Raw genomic sequence first — 27161 nt, forward strand, 5'->3', positions numbered from 1 at the left:
ACTGGAAGGGCCACGTCATCAATTTGTACATGTGTTAGTACAAATAATTAAAAGTCTTTGTATTTTATTTTAAGATATTTTATTTCAATTTCGATATTATTGTCTATATATCGATAGATATGTAGTCGTCGTGTATGTGTATGTCGGTATGAGTATATGATATGTATATGTCACCGTAAGATTACAAACATCGTTAGATTACAATCTATCTCGTCAGATTGTAAACTGTCGAAATATTGTGAACCGTGAAATATGATTGCAATTTAAAGCATATTCTACAGTTCACAATATTTCGACAGATTACAATCTGTCTCGTCAGATTGTAATTTGTAATCTTACGGTGACGTATATACACAACCCACTCTAATTTTTAACCTTTGGATTAGGAGATAAGCTCCCGAATCAAAGATTGTTAGGACAAAAATCGCTGTTTGGTGACAATAAGGCCGCCCACTGTATATCATATTTTTTTGTCATAACATTAAAATTATACAAAATAAGAAAATATGCTAGATATTATTATTTTATAATCATCAGCGTTTTTCAAATTTGACATAAATGGGATCCTTTGGTTGTAATATGATATCAACGATAAAGTCGATGTCTTCCGGCTTAGTAACTGGTAACAACCTGTATTGTTGAAGAACCGTAGATATCACCAACTTAATTTCCATCATAGCAAACTTTTGACCTGTCCCGTAAAAAGTACATTAAATAATAAATTATATTGAAAAAGCAACAAGGCAATCAAAATGAAGCTTTATTTCATAAAAGCCATTGCTTTTATGAAGAATATACGTGTAAAAATGTAAATAAATTACTTCAACGAATATCATATCTATTTTTATAGTTTAAGTGCTATAGTATAATCTCCTTCATTTATTTTAATAATTGACTAGGAACATTTAGATTAAGTAATAAATTTTATTTGCCTATGCAGTTCCGGGGTCCTGCGCTGAATGGTATGTAAGCGAATGGGTGCCAGGTGGGTTCCTCTGGAAACCTTTCCGGTCGGAACTTGAGAGGTTCGACGAACTGGTCACTACGCCGATGCAACTCGAAAACAAAAATAGCACAGTCTGTTCCAACAGGACACACGTAGTTTTCTAAAAATTATAATACAGCAGTATTTAATATTTGTTTTATATACATTTAATACAGTCGATTATTAATCTATTTTGATATTTTTATTGGATTTGTATGTGTTCGAATAATTATAACGTCTAACCAAGTGGAATGTTGATTTTGCCTTACACATGGTGGTCGAGGTTCTTTTTTATCTGATTTCTGACGGTACCGATATCGTAGTAACTAATGATTTTCTTATAAACAAAAAATTTGGTGTTACTATAATTACTCAATTTTAATTCTGTTTTGGAATATCTCATAAAGAGAAATACAGGCGGGTAGAGCCTTAAGGTTTCTTTGATGCAACATTCTAAATACTTCATATCTGCTAAGTCAGACATCGTAGGCTTCCGATCAGATGTGCCGAAGATTTGTCGGCACTTCTCGAGAATCTTATCCTGAAATATTTTATAATCTCAATTTTACTAAGAAAAATTGTATCAAAGATCTTAAGGTTTTAATAAGGCATAATTTATAATTATTTGTAACTTTCCACGATTTATTCTTAGATAATCTTTTAGATAGAATAAAATTAATTTTTAATATCATCGAATAAGCGATTTTCCGATATTGTTATAAGTTTGGAAAAACACACCTCTGGATGGTTTGCAATCAACATAAAAGCGAATTAAAAAGCACATGCGCTTGTATCATGACCCTAAAAATGAAAATGTATTTTTCCTTTGTGTTATAACGCTATCAAAAACAAAAATATAATAAAATAGTAAAAGAAAAAAGATTCCAACGTGATTTTTACTTTTACTTTAAAACCTGTACTAATTGTTATAAATGCAATACTAACTCTGTCTGTTACGCTTTTACAGTCCAACCACTGAACCGAATTTAGTGAACAAGAAAGAACATAGTTATTTTTTAATCTTAAACCCACGGCCTTAACACGCGGAAGAAGCTGCAGGCGAAAACTAGTTAGTTATAAACTGTAAATAAATATTGACCCTATAAATATAGGTATACAAGTTAGTTAACAAATATTAGATGAATGAGAACAAAAAGGTATCAAATAAACACAAACCTCGAACATGAACGTGTCGACCTCCTCGTTAATTCCCTCGATGTCTATCTCTCCTTTCACCTCTGTTTTTAATAACATGGTCACGAAAAGAACTAATCTCATTCAATAATTTCTTCTGACTTCTCCCAACGGCGCTTAAGTTAAACAATGGCTTGGGGTAGAGCCAAAATCTTTGAGCTCTATAAAGTAGATATGTTCCCAGTGTATGTATTGCATCTTTATATTTTATCCCGATATCCTTTGTTTCCTTATCTAAAGATATACCCATGGCTGTTTCTAAAAAATATATAAAATAAAAACTAATTTTATTTATAAGAAAATATAAATTCCTAAGTAAGTTATAAAAATGTCTTCGTAGCGTTTTTGCTTTATTATTTAAGTAAAAACAATTCACTAAACATTTTAAGTCCTTTGTAAAATTGTAACCTTTTATACCAGGAAATTAACGAACTCACTTTCATAACATTTTTATGTCCAATGTCATGTTACTTGTTCTGTAATTAATATAAATATAACGCAAGATTGTTTTTTTTTAATACAGTTTTGCTTTGAAAACACCGAGCACAAAAATAATAGTTAAGAAGATTTACATGTTTCCATCCAGATAATGGTAAAAATAAAGCACTCTTCAATACACTCTACACTATAATTTCAAGTCTAGCAGTCTGTTACTTTTAACTACAAACATATTTGTATCGTTGTGAAAAATTATGGTATATGATAATGTCTTTTGGACCGAATTCGGACACATTGGAATTTCTCAAAACACATCTCCATCTTACTGCACAGGAAATACCATATTTATTTTAAAAACTCAAAATGTTAGGCATATAGGCTTATTACGTATTCGTCTGGATTCATTATTATTATTTTTTTCTTCTTTTATACTTTTTTATAATCGTGCCGTGTCCTAAATAAACTTTCTTTCTTTCATATATAAAGAGCAATACGAGAAGAGCGAAGAGAGTTCAGACACAGGACTAATAAGCTCTATACGCTTTCCGTGACATGACAACTGCGAGTTTTTGCTGCTGAGATTCGAATCCTTCGACGAGTTAAGAGTTTTTCGACCTTAGGAGCTAACCTTTAGAGTCTAAACTACATTATGCATTAGGTACATACTACATTATACTATAAGGCCTCGACCAACAGCATAATGTAAGTATAAAAAATATATTTATATTTATTAGTAATATAATATAGAATTTAATACCATGCTAGTAATGAAAGGGTATATATCCGTCCCCGACTTGTCTGTTTCAGACCGAAACCTTTCCACCAACTTCTCGCTGTTCTCTACCAGTATAGTGCTGAAGTGCTGGAGTATGTTAAAATGAAATGCTGTTGTCAGTATTTTCCTACGCTGATGCCACTTAGCTCCTTGTTCATTGTAAAATAGAAAAAGTTTACAATTTTCCCAAATGTCTTTTACGTAATAAAGGTTCCAAAGATAATCCTCTAGTATGATACATGATTAAAATATTACCTTCACTAATTAAGAGTCAATAAGGTAAATTAAAAATAATTGTTAGTACTCAAAACTATATATAATAAAATATTACACTCAATTGGACTATTCACAACTTAATTTTATTACGTTTGATATATTTACATAGAAAAGAATAAAATGGACTTAACACAAATGTCAACAAACATCCAACATTTATAGGGCGAGGGACTTTAGGAGGGTAGCAATGTTATTTTCCGGTTTGAAAGGCGACAGCTGACAGGTTCCAGTGCAGTAAAGGCATAAGAGATTAGTGTGCCGCGTAAGACTTCAGCGCCATTCCTTGACAAAACGAGGTGTCGGCGTAATGCTTTGCGGCTCTTCTCCCCCCCAACGTGAGCGTCGGGGGTGTCCGGGTATTAAGATTTTGAAGGAGCGTATAGGCGCCCAACCGTCAGAGCATCGTGGTAACATGAACAAGTGACGTCCCTTGAAGAGACAGAGTGGGTACCACTGGTTTTTGAAGGGTATTCGAGTTCACACAGCACCGGCGAGTCTCATATAATTCCCCCAACTTCATTTGGGGGAAACGCGTCTTTCCAGCGGAAAAAAGTACCAACGATAAGATGGTATTATTTCATATTGTTTTCAAGTATTTCATACTAAATTTATATAATACACATTATTCCAACATTCATAAGTGTCCTAATCTAAACTAAAAATCTCTCTGTTGCCGTTAAATTGTATATAATATAAATATCTATATACAAATTCGTGCTTATACATATTTCTAAAGAAAAGCGACACATACTAAAATAAAATTAAGTTAGTAAAGTAAATTATTGTGTTATTTTTCTTTTATTCGATTAATTTTAAAACGAATCTATTAGAGTATCAGGAATGCGAATAACAACGCATCATGGGGGTTCAATATATGAAGTTGATAAATACTTGATTGACGTGAAAATTTTCAAGATATGAATAACTCTTGAAAACGATTAGATAGTGTCGAACAGATATACGAATATATATTGCTATCAACTCGCCCCGGCTTCGTACGGGTGCAATGCTTAACTGCATAAATTATACTACAGAAAGTCTTACTATACAAGGTTCACAGATTTTTTACCATTAGAAAATACAATAACCTGAATTTTAAATCTGTAATATCTTCGAAAATATAGATTTATATTCCATGCTGTAAAGAGCCATATTGATCTATATTAAATGCACAGTGTATTTAAAGTATTTAATTGGATAAGGATTTATGCTGCATTGCTTATAATCGTTTCGTAAATAAAGAACCATTATTTCTCGTAAAAAGTACAGGATAAAAAATGGTTATTGTGGGTTATATTAAAAGAGAAACATATACTACCTTGAACTTTTTTGTAGACATTTTTTAAGATGCATAATACGTACATGATTTTGATCAATTGCAGAAAAATGAGTTTATTTACATCACATTAAAAACCTCTAAAATTATCACTATTTTTCTATTTTATTATGCATATATTATACATATAAACCTTTCTCTTGAAGCACTCAATCTATTAAAAAAACTGCATCAAAATCCGTTGCCCAGTTTTAAAGACCTAATGATACACAGGGACAGACATACAGCGGGAAGCGACTTTGTTTTATACTATTTAATCATGTATAAATATTTCGTATCAAGAAGCAAGTTATCTTACTTCATGCTAAACCCATTTATAGTTTTTATAAAAGGCAGTTTTACCAAAAATATACTTACTTTGGACTTAGGAATGTTAAAAAGCTAGGTCTTATTTGTTTAAATAATCATAGAATTTATTATCCGATTTTTTCTGAAAACTACGAAAACAATCAGATATTTAAAGTTTTGTGTTTTGTTTTGTTTTTGTGCAACGTAAATCTAAGAGTAGACCGTTTAATAAAGCGATGAAACATTAAATATCCTACTATTGAAAAACTAATTTTTGCCAACATATTTTGTTCCATAGAAAGTTTTTATTCATCTTAATACTTAAATCATCTTGAACTATGCGTTTTAAGTACTTACTGTAAAGTATACAAAATTGGTTCAAACCAAATCCGTATCAACAAAAAAAATCCGTTTGTTTCATTATTAATAGTGGGATCTTAATATTAAAACATAGAATTATAATTTTAGGTACATAAGATAAAAATCAAAGATAAATTCTGATCAAGTTTTTGAAGTTGAATAGAAACTCCATTACGTACATTCTATAGCTATGTGTATTCCTTCCTTGTCTAATGTATTGAGGCGCTCTATTTACAAACTTTACCGCTCTATTAGTATAGAGAATTACTAAAACAGGCTGACACGCCTTCTTGTCTAACTTATTTATAATTACTTCATATTATACATCTCACTCGAGCAAAAAGGTTCCAATAATATTCGCAGATTAAATACCTAAATCCTGAATGCGATTATACTTATTTCTAAACAGTGTCATGTCATTTTGATGTAAATATAAGCAACTAAAATCATTAAAATGTAGATGATATAACAAGATATTTTTTATTGTTTACTAAATAAAACCAACAATGAATAACAATTATGAATAATATGAATTTTAAAATTATCCAAATTACGTTAAATAGTTCAGTTTTATATGAAATTATCAATGAAACCATATCGCAGAACGAATAAAGTGTTTATGTTGCAAGTAAGCTTTCTTCGTTTTATTAAAAGATAATATTTATATATTTTAGACTAGAAATAATTAAAATATTGTACTAGTGTAATAATTTAATATATAATTACAGAAAATTACGTAAAGTAAATATACGAAAAGTAATATTATTATACCAAATACAATAAAACGCAGCAACATTTAGTGGAATGCGTAAACAGGCTAACTACTGATACTAAAAAAAAATTAACTTTATTTTATCTCTATATGTCTGTTTACAAGAAGAACTTTTGAATTAATTATACTTCTATCTAATCAAAACGGGTAGCGACCACTGATGAAATACATAATTATTTTTTTTTAAAGATCTTTTCATCCTTCATCGTTTATTCTTTTTTTATATTATGTCTCAAATCTTATATCTGATCTCCAGATGTGCATTTACATTTTTTAGATCGATTGAATTTTCATTTATTGTTTAAATGTTTAGATAAGTACATTAGGTACAAAATACGCTATCGTTCTCAAAGTCATTAATACTTTAAATGAATATACGAGTAGGTTAGCTGAAATTTTATACGTATTATGATCATATGAATTTTGATAGTATAAAGCCATAATGTTTTGAAAAAATGATCAATCGCAATATCTTACGAGAGTATTAGTATAATTTAAAACAGGTATTATATACGTTTGTCACACGAAACTAGAACTTTGTTTAACAGCCAATAATATGTTTTCGAAATATTAGTAATATTCCATTAAAATTTTCGTTAAAAACATTTGTTTGAATATATGCAAGCCTTTCTGATGTCAAACCGGTTGCATAAATCTTTCCTCCATCCACTTTCCTATGATAAATTGCGTCACTGTTCATATTATTTATCGTGCTACTATTACTAAGTACTCCTTGGTATCGTAATAAAAAAACAACGACATTCTAATGCTAATCATATTGTTGGGATGATGTCCTCCTGACCAATTTAGGCCGCGACAGCTATTCACATATGATGTTGCCCGTCGTCTTAATATTATCCTTTATGTAACTTAACACGGTATGTTTTGATTCAAACATGCTAGAATCAATGTATAAACTAGATATATCATTATAAAGACATAAATTATATAAAACGACGTATTTAAAAAAACAAATATTAATTAAATTTATTGATTAAATTAATATTAATTACTTTAAAAGAATAATATTTATTATGACGACGAATAGCCCATGACATAGTAATTTTAAACTGTGCTTTATATACATTTTTAGAAATTAATAAGCTGACAAAGATAATAGATAGCAATAATAATATATTATCGATTAAAAAACAAAGAATCTTGAATTGTAAGAAATCCTCTATATCAAGTGTTGCTACCTACTTTTATAAGCCTATTACTAATAAAGAAATAAATTACAAGTATAAGTCAATGTTACAGCCTACAGGCACAAGAGACATTACATCTTAGGCCGTATGGTTAGCACCGATACGGCTAATTTATATGTACGGAATGGTTTACACTTCTGTCTAATGTCAATATGTATGGGTGATGTCGATATCGTTTTTAAAAGTTAACAATTAATATTTAAAAAAAATTGTAATAGTACACTTTTTTGACAGTTACGTTCCGCCAGCGTTTTCGGAAGAGCTCGTTTACTTTTACTGGAGTTCGCTAAGGACGTCCGCTCATTATGGCGCTACGGTGCACCATTTCCAACATTTTTAAAGCTAATTGGAACTCTGTTGCTCTCCCTTATAGCCATGCTACCTTTACTATATCCAATATTCATTTTAATGATCACATATTTCACATACGAAAGTCTCTTTTTAAGGTACATCTTCATCACGTAATTATTAATTTTAAGTTAGTTACTTATTTAGGATTTATTATAATTACATAGCTCGTAATGATGTTTACAATAAGACCTAGGCTTGGTTGAGGTTAATTACTTTAAACACAATTTCATTTGAACTGTCACAATGCAGATATTGTCCAATATAAACAGGTTTCCTCCATGTGTTTTAGGTGCTTACATAATTGTGATCCGAGTTGAATAAAAAACATTATATTCTTCTATCCATTAGGCCTTAACCTTAACATAATTATTTAGTCTATTTTTACTGTAGCTGGTGGCTAGACCAGCCCCAACTATTTCAGCCAAGAAACATATTTCGGCGCTCACTCTTACTGATATTAAAACGTTGTCATCCCGTTGACGTGTGGAAAGTTAGGGAAGTTCTAACTCGAGGGATTCTTCTCATTCACTCCCTGGCAACTTCCGTGGACTATCTATGCGTGATGCAGGGACTGCTTGATGAGACTTAATGACTTAATTTATAGTAAGTATATCATTGGCTATTTAATATTAATTATTAATTGCATTTAAGCATGTATAACATAGTAACAGTCTGTAAATGTCCCACTGCTAAGACCTCCTCTCCTTTTTGAGGAGAAGGTTTGGAACATATTCCACCACGCTGCTCCAATGCGGGTTGGTGGATAACATATTCTCTCTGAATTATATTTTTCTCCAGATTCAGAACTAATATCCTATTTACTCACATACTGTTTTTCCTTATAAAATTATTATAGATTACATATTTAAAATAAATTAAATGGATAAAAAAATTTTTGTAGTCGTGTAAGATTTTCTGAACATAATTATCTAATTAATCATCTCGACCACTAGAGACTCAAGCCTTCCGCTATTTTAATATTCTAGTAAACATGCTATGAACATTAATCAAATCTGATAAATTGCTCTTAATTTTTTCAGCATACACGTTTATTGTAATTTCTCCTGTCTGTTTGTTATTTGTATTTTTTTTATTTTGCTTCGTTGTTTTCCGTTTTCTTAATTATCTACTTTAAAAATTATAATTTAAAAACTCAAAAACATGTATAACTTAGTTTCAATAATTATGTTAGGTATATGTTAATTATTTTTAATTTTTCCAATCTGTCCAAATATAAATATACGCCCTAATTTAATATATGATGTAATCATATGAGACGCCAAACAAAAATTATCTCATATAAATTCTTATGTAATAATGAATAACTTTTATTATTATTTTATTCTCAAATTTTATCTTCTCAAGATAGTGACAACTGCGGGTACCACTTAAGATTACCGTTAACTGGAAGTAGGTATTGTTTAAAATAGAACTATACACCGGCAGACCAACAGTAAGCCGTAGTCAGTCGTCACCGCTACACGGCACAATGGCGACCGCAATTATTATCGCCCTGTTAGCTATTACCCACTCGTAAGTACATTCTTGTTTACAATTAAAACATAACACTTGATTGATGTTATAACTTAAATTTGCAAATATATATAGAGCGTTCAAAGTGTAATATTTTGTAACACTTAGATACATATATTTTCTGCATATAAAAAACCTGTTTTGAATCAAACTAAAATCATTTTCGTAATACGATTTTGATAAACAAAACTAATATGCAAAAGAGAAGCTCAAATACTAATACATAATATCGTATCGATTTAAACTCTAACTTAGTAAGATTGTCTGTGTGCGGACAATTATTTAAATTATTCATATTTATTCAAAATTTATATAAGTTAATTATAATTTTCGACAGTGTATCGTTACAAACATCTTACTTTTTATTAATACTATAATAGTTTGTAAAACATCCACCGTCTAGCAATAACAAAACGTAACGTGACAATATAAAAAATAATATTTAATAGTGACTTATTTTTATTTACTTCATTAAATATATCTGTACATATAAAAATATTGTAAGGAATACAAATATGCTACCTCATCAGGAAAATGTTATAAAATAACCGACGTACAAAAGACGGTCTCTTTTAGACAAACCTAACATAGTAAAGGATTACATAAAAAACGAAACATGAGATTTGAATATGTATGTATATATTCCATATGGTACATAAATATACATAGAATACGTGTAGCGAAGGCCCTGTAATTGTATTATTATTATATTTTATTTTTAAATAAGTATCATCTGTATATTTTAGATTATAACCTAAACTAAAATGCACCTAGAGCTTTTATAATACCGTAAACTTCGGATAAAAACTATATAATTCATTTCTAGGCGGGCAGCATCGTGTCAGATTAGATACGTAGTAAATGTTCAATCTATTATTATTTTTATAAATTTAAAAAAAACAATATGACAATACTTTCTCGCAAGTCGTATTTTTCGTTCTGAAATTATTAGATAAACATTTGTAAATTTTTTTCAAAGGTAATTCTTACGTAATTCGTTCAATTAACTTAATATTTAAATGTTTACCGTATCATGAGTTATACAGCAGAATATTAACTGTAGATGGTACACTTATATTACACCGAATTATTCCAATGACTATCGATATCCGTAATTGGCAAAATTTAAGGATCTTTATACAACTCAGAAGAAGAGTATCGTACAAGTATGCATCATCGATAACTAAAAGAGTTTAAAAAAATGCAGATAAAATTAATGGGCATTGTGCTCTTATATTTCTAACTTTCAAGAAAATATAGATCAAAGCACAAAAAAGGAACTATACGCTATACTATGGCGTAAATGCAATATGCAATATGGCGTAATATAATATATGTACAAAAAGCAAGTAATTACGAAATGTCTAATTGTCATTTATGTAAAATAATATTCGTTATCAAATTATTAGTAATATGTTAATAGATATATTAATATTTATTAGACGAGTTGCTACTTCAATATAATATACAAATTTCAGTAAATTAGTATTCAAGTAGATTAACCTAAATTTTCTGAAATTCTGACGATAGTTAACATTAAAGCCAAATTATTTCATTTGACTTAGAAGAATGCTTCAAAAAGTAGAGGTGTTTACTATATTATATGTTATTAGGGGTATTGCACATTACACAAAATTTCCTGAAGGATTTACATTTGGCGTAGCAACAGCGTCCCATCAGATTGAGGGTGCATGGAATGTCAGTGGTAAGAACATTTTTATGTTTTTATTCTGTAGTTTTATCAAACTATAAATGTATTTCGAAGATATCGAATTTATGTCAATCAAACTTATCATACAAATATCTAAACACCAGAGAAGTTTTATAATCCGTATTATCGAGACAAGACTATCTTAAAATTTATCTTACAGTTAGTAACAAAATGGAAATATTATTAACACCATAGTGGAAAAATAAAAAATATTTCTTAACAATTTTAAAACAACAAAATAATTTTAACATAACATTAACAACGTAACATTGTTAAAATATGTTCTAACAGAATATTTTTTATTCAGGAAAGTCGGAAAATGTTTGGGATCGTTTGACACACTCGAGGCCCTGGATGATTGCCGATGGAACAAATGGTGACATTGCATGTGACTCTTACAACAAGTATCAAGAGGACGTAGACCATCTCGCCTACCTTGGCGTGGACTTTTACAGATTCTCTCTTTCCTGGGCAAGAATTCTGCCTACTGGTCGTGTTGATCACGTTAATCCAGATGGAATCCGTTACTACAACGCACTCCTAGATGCTTTGGCAGAGAAAAATATTGAGCCGCTGGTACGTGTGACACCTTAAATGAAATTAGGTCTAGACATACTTTAAGCTGCACAGTTATCATAAATATAAATGAACTTAAATGTACCTAAGTTAATAAGTCAGATCATAATATGACATTTAATTTCATAATAAGGTTTTAACCACTACTTACTTGATGGTATGTGCCCTACTCACCATTGGACATAAACATAGGCTTTGTGAGAAATTTATCCATTTTATATATCAGCAAAGCGTCGTCAAGCATGCCAACTAGGATGTTATTTCACATGAACCTTTATAGCCTGTAGCATCCCCAATGACCCTTTAAACCGAAACACGTCTACAAACTACAATGCATTGTGCTTTACAGTTTCGCTGTAGAATAACGGGAACTTCCCCAGACGGACTTGCAGAACTTGTGTTGTATATCAGTCATCAAGAAACATAACAAATAGCTGAACTAATGTTGTAAACTTTATTTTGTTAAAAAATATTTATTTTATGTTACATACAGGTAACTTTATTCCACTGGGATTTGCCGCAATCACTTCAAGATCTAGGAGGATGGGCTAATCCTAAAATGATCGATTACTTCCGTGATTACTCCGACGTATGCTTCAGAGAGTTTGGTGATAGGATCAAATCCTGGATCACTATCAATGAGCCTTACGAAATTTGTGAAGATGCCTACGGAGATGACAAAAAAGCACCCGCTATTGACAGCCATGGTGTTGGAAACTATTTATGCAGTGATAATCTTCTCAAGGCTCACGCTGAGGTGTACCACTTGTATAATGATACCTACAGGCCACAACAAAATGGACGGATAATGATCTCAATCAACTCTATCTGGTACGAGCCAAGTGACCCAGAAGATGCAGAACAAGTTGCCCTGGCGGAAGTAGCAAACCAATTTAAGGTAATATTCTATTATATCAAAAAGTATTAACAAATAAGGATTCAAAATATGGTTATATTATATCATATTTGACTTTTTTAGTTTGGATGGTTCGCGCATCCCATTTTTACTGAAGAAGGCGGTTATCCAGCGGTAATGGTTGAAAATGTGGCTCAGCAAAGTCAAGCTGAAGGTCTACCTAAGTCTCGTCTAGAACAATTCGATGACTATTGGATCGAAAGAATTAAAGGCACTTCTGATTTTCTTGGAATCAATCATTACACTACTCATTTGGTAACTGGACCAGGTGTAGACCCAATAGCAAAATCTCCTTCCTGGCTCAAGGACATCGGAGCGGTTACTACCATGAACGTCGGTGGTGATTCAGCTTCAGAATGGCTTAGAGTAAATATATGAACTAACTCATATTACGTAAGACACTTTAAATATATGTTTCATAATTCAATACATTGGTCTGTTTTAGGTTGTTCCTACCGGATTTGCTAACTTACTGCGTTGGTGTAAGAGCTCTTACAACGATGCACCTATTTATATAACCGAAAATGGTTTTTCTGATCGTGGTGATTTAGATGACTACGGACGTATTCAGTATTTGAACGTAAGTTCAAGTGTCGATGTTAAAAATGAATTTTATGTCTCAAATGAGAAATCATTATACAATCACCTATATTATGTTTCAGGATTACCTTTCAGCACTTCTGCATGTAATTTACGAAGATGATGTCAAAGTTCTTGGTTATACTTTATGGACTCTTATGGATAATTTTGAATGGCGCGCTGGATTCTCGTGAGTATTTATCAGTGACGGTCACGTGACAAAACTGGCCTTAATTTTGCTTGATTTGATAGGACTGAGTTTATTATACTTTAGAACATTGCTAGGTTATCAACATTCATTTAAAACTTATAATTATTGTAAATTTATATAGTGAACATTATGACACAAAAAGAGCAGCTTCAATTAGATATCATTAAGAAAGTATTTAATTTGAATAACTATATTTTTCCTTCATTACTAATCTCGCATTCTATGATAAATAGGTAGCGTAATTCAGGGACAATATCACTTTTCCTTAAAAGCAAGGTCAAGTTTATTAAAATTTAATAAGAATATCAATTATAAAACTTTATCCAAGAAAAAACAATCTTAATATTTTATATGTACGCTATATACTGATTATTACTACCAGTATAAACACTACTCTGACATAGAATCAAAGACAATGTGTTTTAGACGTAGACAATTTCAATACTTTTTACTAATACATACGTAATATTCGTAACAAATGTGTTACATACATTTGTTAATAATTTCGTCGTGTGTATTCACGTTTAAGTTTTGTTCAAGAAATATAATTGTGTCTTTTATAAATGAATTATATATTATATATATAGTTTTCCAAAAGTAAAAAATATACATGCTGTAATTGAAAAAATAAGATCGATTAAAAAGACATAATAATTATAATATTATTACTCTTTTAGGGAACGTTTTGGTCTCTACTACGTGGACATAACTGACCCGGAACGACTAAGAACACCAAAGCTATCCGCCGACTACTACAAACAGCTTATTGCTGCCCGTGAACTGCCAGAGGATGATCGCTTCAAAAATCCTGCTGTAAGTATATTCATAAAATAACTTAAATATGAATATTTAATTATATATTTTGGAAGACCTATCATTGTAATGTAAATATAATATAAAAATCGTAGTTATACTGTAGATAGTTCTAACAATTTCCTATCATATGACGATTTTAAATAATTAACAATTAAAATACTATATATACTATTTAGATAGACGAAGAAGCATACTCAACCGACTTAACTTATTTGTTTCAAGGTTATAACCTATTTCCTTCTAATTATGACATTTTATGCTTACATATTTATAACTAGCCGATGTTAAATAAACTTTAAAGCTTAAAAACAGCGGGGAATGATGAACGGAATACAAAAAATTAAAAGCCTATAAAATATAATAGAAACGTTCAGTACTTATCACAAAAAAGTTATTATATACATACTGCCGTCATGTAGCGTATTTTTGAACGGAAGAGTTATTTTTTTGTCACCTATTGGCACAAAGCTTTCATTGAATAGTATTACTCTAGGACAAAACATTACAGTCTTAAATTCATCCATGCGAAATATCATAATTACTTTCTCCAAATCAGCGGCGAAATAGGCAATATCTGAATTGCTGTTTGCATAGTTTTTGTGATGGCGAATTGAAAACTACTTGGAGAAAACCTTTTGTAGGTACCTACTCAATTTGCAAACTAAATATTTTTATAATATTAAATGTACTATTCTTATTAAATTAATAAAATATAACAATTTAAATGTTTTGTATTATAATATTAGATGAAATTTATAACACATAAACAAATATAGCTTAAAACTAAATTAGTATTTTACGATATTTAGTGCGCGGCGAGCCGCTGACAAAAACGTATTCTTCTTAGCTGCCTGGGCGCAACTGACTACGAAATCTTTGTACCGCGTACCCCATTTCACCCCGCGCAACAAGCGATATTTAGAAGAGCAGACGTTTCTGGCTCTTGCGTTGTACTGATTTTGAAAATACAACGACGAAAAGTCATATTTACGCAGAAATGTCTTTCTCTATTAGTATAATAATCACAACAGTGTAGTTGTGTCTTTAGAATCCGTCAACAAGTAGAAGCTTCTTTTCATTGTATGATTTTATTAATGATTTGAATGTAAAATGAACGCTTTTACATTTTTACGTCATTTCAACTTTGTAAACATCAGAAATGTCTTTTCACCTTAGTGCTTAGGTTAATAATTCGATAATGCCTCTTATTCACGCACGGATAACTTAGCTTGTATCAGTTTAAGAAATATACAAAAAATACAGGCAGATGCGTCTTTTTTTACTGATTCTAAATATGGATGAAACTCAATTTTAGATGCGTTTTTTTTTTCTTATGGCGGCAGCATATATATATAGATTACTTTTTCTTAATCTCTAGACCGGACGGAGGACTACAATAAAAGATCTTTAAACGCCCCAAATACCGGTGGATTCAGATAATATAATTGAAAGGCAGTCCTTTTTCAATACCATCCACAAAGTTTTAATTTCCGTTACCAGACCACTCCTAAAAGTTTTCGGAGCCGCAAGTTGAGTAAGGCTTGGTTTATCCAAACATAACAGTAATCAGTTGTTTTCCTTTCACTGGTTTGGTATTATGCACGAATATATATTCTAATAAATCAACAAGATTGAAACCATCTATTCCATTTTAGTACACGTTTTCATTTTACTATCGCTAGCTTTCTTTGCATGACATGGCTTTATTTTTCGACAGATGAGACGGCGCATCTGAAGCTTGTTTGAGGACCATCAGTGAGTGCTTAAGTTATAATAAACTATTATCATAATATTTTCGTATTTAATTTAACCCAAACGGTGACTGCACTAACCTTATTTATTGTATAAGTATTATATTTTGAAAAACTATTTAATTGTATTTTAATATTGTTCATAAATATTTGTTATATCAATACTTTGTAAATAGTAAAATCATTTCTGTTCCTTTCAAACAGATGAACTAGCCCTCGCTAGTACAATATTTAACTTTTTAAAGGTTTATTTTTTTCTACAGCATATCGACAGATCAGAGCTTTAAGGAATACTGGATGTGATAAAAACGATAATGGATATTAAAACAAATATTTATTTAGTTCATATAAGAATATCAAATTATTTACAATGAAATTATTGCAAATTAGTTATAATGATAATTATAATTTCATTGTTATAACATTGATACACATTTTATATATACACTACAGAGAAAACTTGCATGTGTCAGACTGAAAAGATATGTTTGTAAAATACTATAGGCTATACTTAAGAAATAAACCATATTATAGTTTACACTTAAAATATTGTTCAGAATATTATTCGGGTGTGAGTCCCAGAGACCTGTCCTACAGACGGCTAGCAAACATGGAATGTTTCTCATTATGTCATTGCAGCGAAAACATAGTACGTATTCGAGTTATTGCGATAAATCGACATTACGAAGAAATCATAGATGAAAATAGTTAAAACAATAAAATCATACTTTGGTATTAATTATAGTCAGGAAATGACGTTTAAAGCCCTAAATAAACTTTCAATGAGCATAATCGAACTGATTTATAATTGATTAAGTCGATGTCAATCTTTGGTTGTCAAAGTTAGTTTTTTTTTTAATAAATCGAAGCACTAAATTATATACAAATATGTCACACTTTATTCCTAAAAATGTTAGAGGTCGACCTATCGGCAGTAACCGAGTTCATCACAGTTAATTCCTACTATGTTTTCTCAGGTGTTTACATAATGTAGTGCATGTTTTGTTTATTACTTACAAATAAATACAAAATAGACGCAGCCACATTAAAAAAATATAAACGACGCTACAGTTCAATACAAATTAATATCTAAGGGTAAAAGGAAAAAGCAAATATTGAATAATGAACCGAACAATATGAAAAGCTTTGTTACTTAAAAAGTACAAGAATTAATACACGACAAATACAAAATAAAGTACCACGAATGATCAACAGAATACAAAATAATATGTATTATTAACCCAGCACCGTTACACCTAATTATAATAGTTACACAGTTTCTATTTATTGCTATTTATATAGCTGAAAATTACAATAAATTCTTACAAGGATAAAGTACTTTTACTAATATGGCAAAGTTTTCAATGTAGTATTTTTAAATTTAATTTTAAGGCCTAATTTCAACATTATTTTCAAACAATCTAACTGAATTCGTACAAATTCTAAAGACTAGGTGGGCTAAAACGCAATTTTGAACAGATTATTACAATTATAAAAATATTGGAGGATAGAAAAAACCGCAGTTATTATAAATCGCATAGTTATTATACATTACAACGTGGAGTAGTTTTATACACTCTCAGTTCACAAATAAACGCGCAAAGCGTTTCTGAATGGAGTAATCGCAGGCAGCAGGAAACATTGAACTCTTACACCCAACTCAAAAATGAACTAATACTCTCAGAAACATAACATCCAGTTTAGAACATAAAAGCACTCCGTTGCGGCAACTACATGAGTACTGTTTATTGTCTAATGGTTACTACCTACCTAGCGGCACCCATACACACGCAAAAATACATCGAACATTTCGAACCAAACATAATGTATAATAAGTAAACTTAATAGTTGCCAAAATATCTAACTAGGTTGCGATAACCTATCACTATCCTAACATAATCTCGAAAAATACACAAGGACGGTGTAAGTAGACAAAACACGTTACTACAAAAAGTACATAAGTAGTTTTATTTGTTTCAATATTAATACATATCTATATCAATAGTCCATTCATAAAAGTGTAGAAATATATCAACCTTAATTTAAACACAATAAATAAATTGTATAAAGGCACAATAAGGCACTGATAAGTCAAGATGTTATCACAATCTAAAATACATCAATTAAATTATACAAATCGTCCTCTTCAAAAAAACATCATCGTTTAATTCATTGGAAGATAGGATTTCCGATAGTCTAGATTTAAAGAGTATGGGAAACCTAGCATGCCCAGCTAACTTTATTGCAATTTTACTTCTTTCCTCTATAAAAGAAGGTTTGCAACGAGTGCATTTGCCCTTAGTTCGGTTACCCAGCGGTAGAACTTCCTATTTAATGACTAGCCAGTAATATAGTCATGGCTGTAGACTTTATATTGCTTATGGTTTTAGTTTCGATATTTAGTTTCAAATCGAAGTACTTTTATGAAGAAAAACAGTATGATATTGAGTGAGTGGACGTTTTGGTATATTGAATGCCCGCATATCATCAAAAATATGTAAGGTACACGAATATTTATATCTACTAATTGACAGGCGATATGCCGCGTTTATACAAGAAAAATAAGCCGTATAAACATTTATAGAATACTTATCATGCAGAATTTTGCGTTCCTATCTCATTCAGATAAATGCCGAGACATGAAAACCAATTCTGAATAATAAGCGACCGTGGAAACCGTCGTCCGTACGAACGCCAGTCCGGGCATCGAGTCGCTCTCGGTGACACGGGCAGATGTCGAACGTCAATTACAATTCACACAAACCACACAGGAATCACCCCAACCGTCCGATCATGTACACACGTTACGCTATTTACTGTCATTTGCTTAGTAAAATATACACCAATACCGTTCAGTCACCGACACTGCTGGGTCTGGTCGATGGTATGATGCGGTAAGTACTCCATGTTCTGACGTAATACGTAATGCAAAGTCCATGAGCACGTGGCGGCGTCTACAGCCAGGTCAGCACGTTCTCCGGCTTGCTGGGCGTCGAGTTTATCAGCGACTGAACGTCGTCCAGTAGGATGTCGTTTGTGAACTCTCCCAGCTGAAATTAATAATAATAAAATTATTTATTTCATATTATTTAATACGATTTTTTGAAAATAATAGAAGCCTATAGTTTCGTTGTTTCTCGATCGATTCCCACCCAGAAAATGAACTACGCTATCGATCAATTCAGTTTATTTAATAGACTCGAAACAATGACCGGATATTCAAATGAATATATAATTAATTTTATTATGAAAAATGACTACTGTTAATTGACATATTTACGAACGACATTAGTTTATAGAAAAACTGAATTTTATTTAATTTATTGATAAAATGGTGCCATGGGATGTCGATCTCCATGGGAGTTACAAATTACGTTGCAACATAGGAAGGGCACACGAAAGAGTACTATTTACTTGTAATGAGGGTACCAAGTCGTCGGTGTCGCCGAGCGTGATGTCGGCCGTGTCGAGGTTCGCGCCGGCCTCGCTGGTGCAGTCCATGCGGTCGTCCATGCCGGCGAGGAAGTCCTCCGGCGTGTGAGGCATGGAGTATGACGACTGCGTCACCGCCATGCCGAGCCCGCTGTCCGCGGACTCTTGCCGCTGGTGGTCAGTCAAGCCCGAGAGGAAGGGGTCCAGAGGGAGGTCTGTGCTCGCCGTACCGGTACTGCTCGCCAGTGACGACACGATGGACGACGACTGCCGCGCCATTAATTCCTGCTGGAGAAATTATCATGCATTTCGAGTTCAGAAAAGCTCAATTTAGACATAGGTGTTATATTCTATGGTATGGTGTTTGTACCCTATAGAACCGATTTCAAAATCGCCCTAATTTCTCTATATACAACATTCATTATATATAAATAAAATACCTTAACTCAATTAAGGTAAATTATAAGGCAAATAAGGTAAATTAAATATAGGGTTTTTGAATACATTAAATCTGTTTTTATTTTTTTAGTTTTAGTGAAATGGTGTATATAGATGTAATATTTAAGACTGATCTTTCCAAAATTATTGAACCTTTTATTATATGACAAGCGAACGGGCAAGAACTATTAAGGTAATAACCTGGAGCCGTATCTCCTGCTGGCGTTGCTTAAGCCGTTCACGTTCGAGCTGTAGGGATTGCAGGCGTAACTTCTGTTGGCATGCTTGTATCGAAGCGTTGGCCCAACCGCCGCCTGCTGCACTCGCACCAGCCGCCGGCGTGCGCTGCAGGTGTTGTGCTGAAAATAAGAAAACATACCAATAATCATCTTGTGCACTAGCTCGTATCTAGATATATCCCTACCCTTATTTAGCTTAGACTTACGTATTCGAGGATCAAACCAGGATGTCGTCCGGGCGGCATGGTTGATAAAGTAAATTTCCCCTTCTGGAGTCGTGGCCTGTTCCCAGCCGTCTGGCAATGGCCCGAGAGGATCTGTCGTCGTGTTAGTGCTTGTACTCTTCGCTGCTGAAATTAATTAGACGCGTTTGAGTTTTGCAATTAATTTAAATCGTAATTCTTATTGACAAACGGTATTTAATTCACTCAACAGCGACTAGTTGCAAGCTAGCGGGGAAATTTATTAACCGTGCGTTTATAATGAGTTAATATAGACATTTTTAGCGACAGTAGACCATAATCCTCTTTGCGTGTTATTTCAGGACACAGAAATATAAAAAGAAATGACACAATAGAAACGTATTATACGACTACACAAAACATTTCCTCGAAGACTTTTCAATGTACATTAAACAGGAATATTAGTTCGAATCGCAAACACTTTCGTTCTGACGTTCTTTACGAAGAATAAAATGAATCACCGCGTGCAACGGATGCAACGCCAACTCACCCTCGCACATTCACGATCATCTCGCGCTGAGAACGTATGCGACACGTAACAAATAAGCAGTCATTCATAAACAACAAGCATTATATAATTAAAATTAATATACAAGGTATATGATTTAAACTGTGATCACATGCCCTGCTATTTATATTAAGAAGGCTATGTAATGTAAAAATGTACCATTTATCTCATTTATTATCTCATAAGAGATATTATTGACAGAAATAAATGAATGAATCAATAATATTTTTTTTGTATTCGATAATGTTTTCTTAATTATATTAAGTGAATAAAATTTCGCATCATCGTTTTAATAAATGTATGCTTGAATATTACAGTAAAAATATCACGTAAATATTATTAAGACCGTTTCGCCCGCATCACGTAATATAAATAGCCATATAATTAAAGATAATTTGCGGTAATAGTTACTTAACACTGCAATTTCTCCAGCATAGAGAAAAATTGAAGTGCAGTATTTAATTAACGTTATATTTTCGTTAGTCTCGAATTAATGTTACTATTTTTAAATTTATTAAAGAATACATTAACAGTGAACAAATATCCACTGTTATACAATAAAGCTGAAATTGCAGTAAAGATAAAGTTTGAAAGACGACACGTTCAAAGAAAACATGCAGTACGAAATGCAATGTATCGTCATAAGAAAACTATTTCATATTTGAAAGGTAATATGTTATCGCGACATCAGATTATGAGGAGGAATGCGCTTATAAAAACATTATTCGTATGTCAGGTGATCTAAAGAATGGGATTGTTTGCGTATGTAATAAAATGTAGATAAGAGCATCTCAACTCAAACTCTGTAACTTCTCTATTTAGAGCTGTCTGCGGTGCGCACTGTTTCAAAACGTGACTAGAGCACGTTCTGAGGTAAACTATCACAAGACAACGCATAAATAAATCTCTACACGTGACAGTATGGCGTCTTCGATTTGGCTAACTGTCCTTGTTTAGCGTCCGGAGGCGGTTTTGTTTTCAACACATTCAACGAAAGTTTCGAAAATTCACAGCAAGAAGACAGAACAATAACAATCGAATGTTTTCGTAATTAATAGTCTATAGAATTGAATTGTGAATATGAATTGTCTTCAATTTTATCTACTTTCAAGGTTACATCATCGTGATACCATAATTGAGATATTTACGAGTATTTTTTAGTATTGGATTCTCACTTCGCAGAGGCTTTCTTACTAAAAATAGACATGACTTCTTGCCAATACTACTACGAGCAAACCTAGTTTTCGTAATTAAATGAACATCAAATTTAAAAAAATCTCAGTAAATAGTTTAATACCAGCTTTGAAGAAGTAGGTATAATACGATTTATAATACACTATAACATTCAATCAAATGAAAACATGTATGTTATTTTTTTTTATACCTAGAATCAAATGAAATGCGAAACAAGAATGAAAAATAGAACCATATAGACCATTTAAACGCGAACGTGTCGCAAGAGCGCTGAAAGCCACACGCTCGCGCTGGCGCCGCCAGGGCCGCTGCGCTGGCGCCGACACACCAATGTATTTTCCGAGCACCTTTCAACGCTCGTCTCGCATCGACCGACGGAAACAACGCGTTAATTCCCGTCATAAAATCAGTTTTAGAATTCGGGTTATTTACTTGTTTTTATTTTAGTTCCATGATAATTTTAAACGTCTCTCCGAAGCCAATTAGATCACGTGAAAACGAAATCGAGTAATGCGTTTGCTTTAAACGTAATAAAGCTATATACTTTTTGCACTTATTTTGTTTGAAACGAAAATGAATGAGGTAATATTTCGCCGCACATTAACATAATTTATATATACTCGCATTTTACTAGATTATATAAAAGTCACGGCGCCTTTTTTGTCACATGTAAAATTTTCCCGTCAGATATGTACCAGAAAACATAATAAAGTTGAGTTCCTTAAATCGCATCAGTGTTAACGTAGTAATAATACTTGTAGGACTCTTAACACTTATAGTATAACGTCTCCCGATACGAAGTAACGTCTGTAGAGTAATTAGTAAGCAATGATTGACATGCGAATTATTCGTTTGTTAGATATTAATTAATTTAAAAAAAAACAACAATCAAAATCAAGATACCTGGAGTCGCAGGTGGTATAGGCTGTGGGGCGGGTGTCTGTGTGAGTAACGCTTCAGCGCTCTGGTGCTGGACACCCGCCGCCACCGTCTGTGCAGCCAGGGTCTTGCGAGGATCCTCCCATGTTGTTGTCTTCGTTATGTGACTGTAAACAAAGAATACATCATTTTTATATTTATAAATCAATGTTATTCGTTTATTATTACGCGATATTACTGCAATTACTTATTACTTTTATAATTATTCGTTAAGTACAAGCGAGGCTCAGAGTTCACATCCTGGAAAGCACGGCCAATTTTTTCATAAGCTTAATGTGTTTATAAGTCATCACGTGGTCGGTCATGAAGAAAAACATCGCTGGGAAACTTATTAGTGTCGGATCATGTTCTGCCACACATTTATCCACTAATCAACGCGTGCTTGAATACGATCCAAAAATCTTCTCCTTAAGGGGAGATGTATTTGCCAAACAATAGGACGTTTACAGGCTGCTAGTATTATAGCCTTAATAAATTAATACCCACAAACCAGTTCTTATCATACTCTAGTTAGCCTCTCCAAATTTTAAGTTTAAGCAATGAATACATTGCGAAATATGTTATGTGCTCCTTGAGGTGGCCACGATGACCAGGACCAATCGCTGAACGGTATTCGAGGTAAGAAAGAGAATGTTATACACATATTAAGTAGTATTGTCGGTCATAAACCACAGAGCAATAATTAACTAAATTATATAAATATGTGTTGTATACTGATGCAAGAAAATAAGTGGTTTTTAAGGACACTGTTGATTTGACAATAATATTTTTAATGAATTGAAATTACTATTTGTTCATTAATAAAATATTAGCATATTTATATTTTTAGTAATAATACTTTAAGATGTTTTCAAAAAAAGAATTCGCATAAAAATATATTTCTTATTATAATCGTAGCGAACACTTCAGTCATTAGCGTTAAGTCAGACTCGTAGACTATACATCATAAACTATATTGACACAACAATAAACAAACCCACTTAACGAACAGCGAAAGTACAACATTGTTCTGCAAACGAACACTTAATACGGTAAACTAATAGCTAAACGACTTCATGATAAACTGAATGGAGAGCCGATGAACTTTAACTAGAAAATTCGATACCTACCTATCATAATAACAATAAAATAATAATTTTAAATTAAACAATTAAATCTGTACCCATATAAACGACAAAAAGACTCATTCAAATTTATATACATAACAATTGTATAGTTATGTAAATGAATATTTCGTTTCCAAAAAAGAAAGAAATCGAACCATGAACGAAGATGTCAATTTAACTTATTATCCATCGTCTTGATTCAGTCGAATTTATTTTTATTTACTTTATAAGCAAAAAATTTAAAAAATTTTTGCTTTCACCGATTAAGCAAGTTTTAATATATCCAGTTATCAATAATTCGAACATGTTGGACCACATTTCATTGAACGGAGATTAAATATATTGAATTTCTTAAAATACTTTATTTACCAATTAAAAGGTTTGTATTGTAAAAATACGTTATAAAACGCCCTTGTAACTTGAAAGTACCAATATATATAGAATGTGTATTCTTAATCATTAATATAGCAGAATTAAAAAAATAGCTTAAGAGTTAAACCATTCAACTTCCGCAAATATCAAAATGACACTGGAGGGTTAGTCCAGGGCTCTTCGAACTTTTAATGTAAGAGCCAGATGACTCCTTATTCATAGGTACTAGTAACTTATCATGCAAGTACACAACTGTTTTGAATAACACAAAATTTCACGTCCATTTTAAGCATGTCCTGCCGTTTATCTTCTGATTTGGGTTCGCAGATCAGAATTGGTCCAGATGTCGTATTATGTAGACCCCCTAGGTTAAACAGTTATCGAAGAATATCATAAATAATATAAATTTAAATTATATTTCCAAGTATTATGTTTCACGTCAGTTTTAACATAAACATAGATATGTATATTAGTATATCTACCACTTTTTATTTATGTATTATCAGTATTTGCATTATCAATAAAGATATCCATTCAGGTAAAAAGAAAGTGCTCTTCTCTATGAAAATATTAGCGTCAAATCAAACCATTACTTTAAAACTGAAGATGAGGTCTGCTCAGAAGTCAAACAATTGAGGGCTATCAATAATTTTACATGAGATTTTAGAAGACATGAACCTTAACCGATAAACCCCAATATCGCTGAATTTTTATGTGGTTAATTATTATTATCTGTGCTCAACGGTTAAGGTAAAAATAATGTGGTGCCTGCACGTGTCAAATGTAAATCTACCACATATGTATCTACCAACCTGTATTAGAGGACCATGGTGAAATAAACTCCAAACCTTTTAAAAATAGAAGAGGCCTTAGCCTGGCATTTTTCCATCCATTTCAATCGTTACTAAATTCTTTCCATGTATTAACTATTAATCCTGATCAAAAAAATTCATGATGACAATTTAATAAAAATGTTTGTTTTAATTTAGTTGTATAAAATAACGGTGCAATAAAAGGTGTGATTGAGAAGTCTAACCACCGGTAGGCTTGCTGATTTGTGAGGACAGGCGGAGAGATCGGTTGACGCAATAAAACTTAATTGCACTGAAACTTACTTATTAGAATATAGTTCGAAATTAAATTCACAATGAATATAATCTACATTCCTAACCGGTAGTAACTTTACATTTATTTTAATCTGGATAATTGACTATTCTATAGAGCTTGTAAAAGCGTCGTTAAATAACATTTATTTTTATGATTACGATAATGAATCCTTCCGAATTCAGGGGAAGCATTTAACTGTCCAAGATTTCAGACATTTTTCAGGATTATCAACAAGATTGACTAGAATAATGAAAACGAAAATGTTTTTATATCCAAGAGATATAAAAAATATGTCGAAGCTAGAAAACAGTACAGATCATTTTCAGATTAAATTTTCGCGAAGTGGATGAACCAGATTTCTTAAACGAACTTTTACTTTTGTGAACAAATATGTACAGTTGCTCATTAAAATATTGCAAGAGCCGGTCGGTCCTACGTACTACCGTAAGTTCGCCTCCGGGTGTTACACGCAAGCAATTTACAATTAAAAGGCCGTTGGTAACAGCCATCATGTGAGTCGAGTCTCCCTACTTAGCGGTCGATGTGACCAATTTGTAGGTAAACCGGACGCGGCGTGTGCGCAGTGCGACCTAGTGAATAAGCAGTCAGTCCGCCATGATGAATGGCTCTTTTACTTTCTTTCCACTAAATTTAGATAGTCGTCAGGTTACCCGCCGATCCCTTACCCTTATAGTATCATCTTATGAACACAGTACAATTTATTTTAAAATATATACATTAATTATTGTAACGTTATACGAAAAAGACATTTTAGAAAGTAAACTTAACTCACACGAATAATGCTATTCTATAAAAGAATATTTAACTAAGATAACAAAATCCAAAAGTATAAAATTAACTATCACCTAGCATACTAAAGCACATTATAAGAGAAATGTCTGAGAGGAGAAATCATTTTTATTGAGATCTTAAGCAAAGAAATGTAAAGAAGGTTTATAACATAACGAAAACTAAAGATAAGGAAATTATTTAGCAATGGAAAGCGGACGAGGGCACGACCACGATGAATCGATTCGCTCGGGGCTTTAATGAACTTGGCCGCACTATCAGCTGTTGTCGATGTCGCGCTAACAAACTGTTCTTGCTATTGTAATTTGTGCACCTGCATCAGTATTTTTATCATTGTCTTCTGTATTTATCTCCACTATTAAATAAATATACAACCTCTTTACATTTTAGAAAATTACACAGAAGTGTTTGAGTTAAAAAGATACAGTCGTATTTAATTCAAACTTTATAGTTATACACATATATTTACAACTCTGTCTCCGTATATTTACAATTCTTCTCGAAGAAAAAGTATTTTATAACATTTTGAATCACAGTTACTTCTGACATAAATAGATTAAAACCTCGAAAGTGATTTAATTAACTCTTATTGCATAAAGTACTTTCAAAACATACAATATTCTAACAGTTTATTAAAAATATATTTATTTTATTATTTTGTACAAGAATGGCTATTGCTATTCATCGAATGAATACGT

At 31.9% G+C, this 27161-nt stretch overlaps 2 protein-coding genes and 1 pseudogene across 10 annotated transcripts in view; 1 reads left to right on the forward strand and 2 right to left on the reverse strand.

Moving 5' to 3' along the window:
• Nucleotides 1-533: 533 nt before the first annotated feature.
• LOC113394682 (cytochrome P450 4C1-like) lies at nucleotides 534-3633 on the reverse strand (annotated as a pseudogene).
• Nucleotides 3634-9429: 5796 nt separating this feature from the next.
• On the forward strand, nucleotides 9430-16623 carry LOC113394690 (myrosinase 1-like). Of its 3 annotated transcripts, XM_064215598.1 has the most exons (10): nucleotides 9430-9516; nucleotides 11130-11221; nucleotides 11535-11803; nucleotides 12297-12701; nucleotides 12783-13085; nucleotides 13165-13299; nucleotides 13382-13488; nucleotides 14187-14322; nucleotides 16043-16080; nucleotides 16340-16623. In XM_064215598.1, exons 1-9 carry the CDS (start codon nucleotides 9473-9475, stop codon nucleotides 16058-16060), a joined length of 1509 nt encoding a protein of 502 aa, XP_064071668.1. In that variant the 5' UTR covers nucleotides 9430-9472; the 3' UTR covers nucleotides 16061-16080; nucleotides 16340-16623. The 3 variants fall into 3 exon arrangements, with proteins under 3 accessions (XP_064071668.1, XP_026487875.2, XP_064071666.1); XM_026632090.2 differs by lacking the exon at nucleotides 16043-16080; XM_064215596.1 differs by lacking the exons at nucleotides 16043-16080; nucleotides 16340-16623 and adding an exon at nucleotides 15704-15751.
• LOC113394691 (transcriptional coactivator yorkie) overlaps nucleotides 16394-27161 on the reverse strand; it is a 31026-nt gene continuing 20258 nt past the window's right edge. The window contains exons 2-6 of one of the 7 annotated variants that reach the window (XM_064215607.1): nucleotides 23033-23175; nucleotides 20392-20532; nucleotides 20148-20305; nucleotides 19491-19796; nucleotides 16394-19126 (exon numbers count right to left, since the gene is read on the reverse strand). In XM_064215607.1, the coding sequence (XP_064071677.1) occupies nucleotides 19031-19126; nucleotides 19491-19796; nucleotides 20148-20305; nucleotides 20392-20532; nucleotides 23033-23175 (844 nt within the window). In that variant the 3' untranslated portion in view covers nucleotides 16394-19030. Of the gene's footprint in view, nucleotides 19127-19490; nucleotides 19797-20147; nucleotides 20306-20391; nucleotides 20536-23032; nucleotides 23176-27161 lie in introns of all 7 variants that reach the window. The other 6 variants (XM_064215604.1, XM_064215612.1, XM_064215600.1 and 3 more) reach the window with 6 other exon arrangements.

Source organism: Vanessa tameamea, chromosome 2, assembly GCF_037043105.1.
Source record: "Vanessa tameamea isolate UH-Manoa-2023 chromosome 2, ilVanTame1 primary haplotype, whole genome shotgun sequence".
Classification (NCBI taxonomy): Eukaryota; Metazoa; Arthropoda; class Insecta; order Lepidoptera; family Nymphalidae; genus Vanessa; species Vanessa tameamea.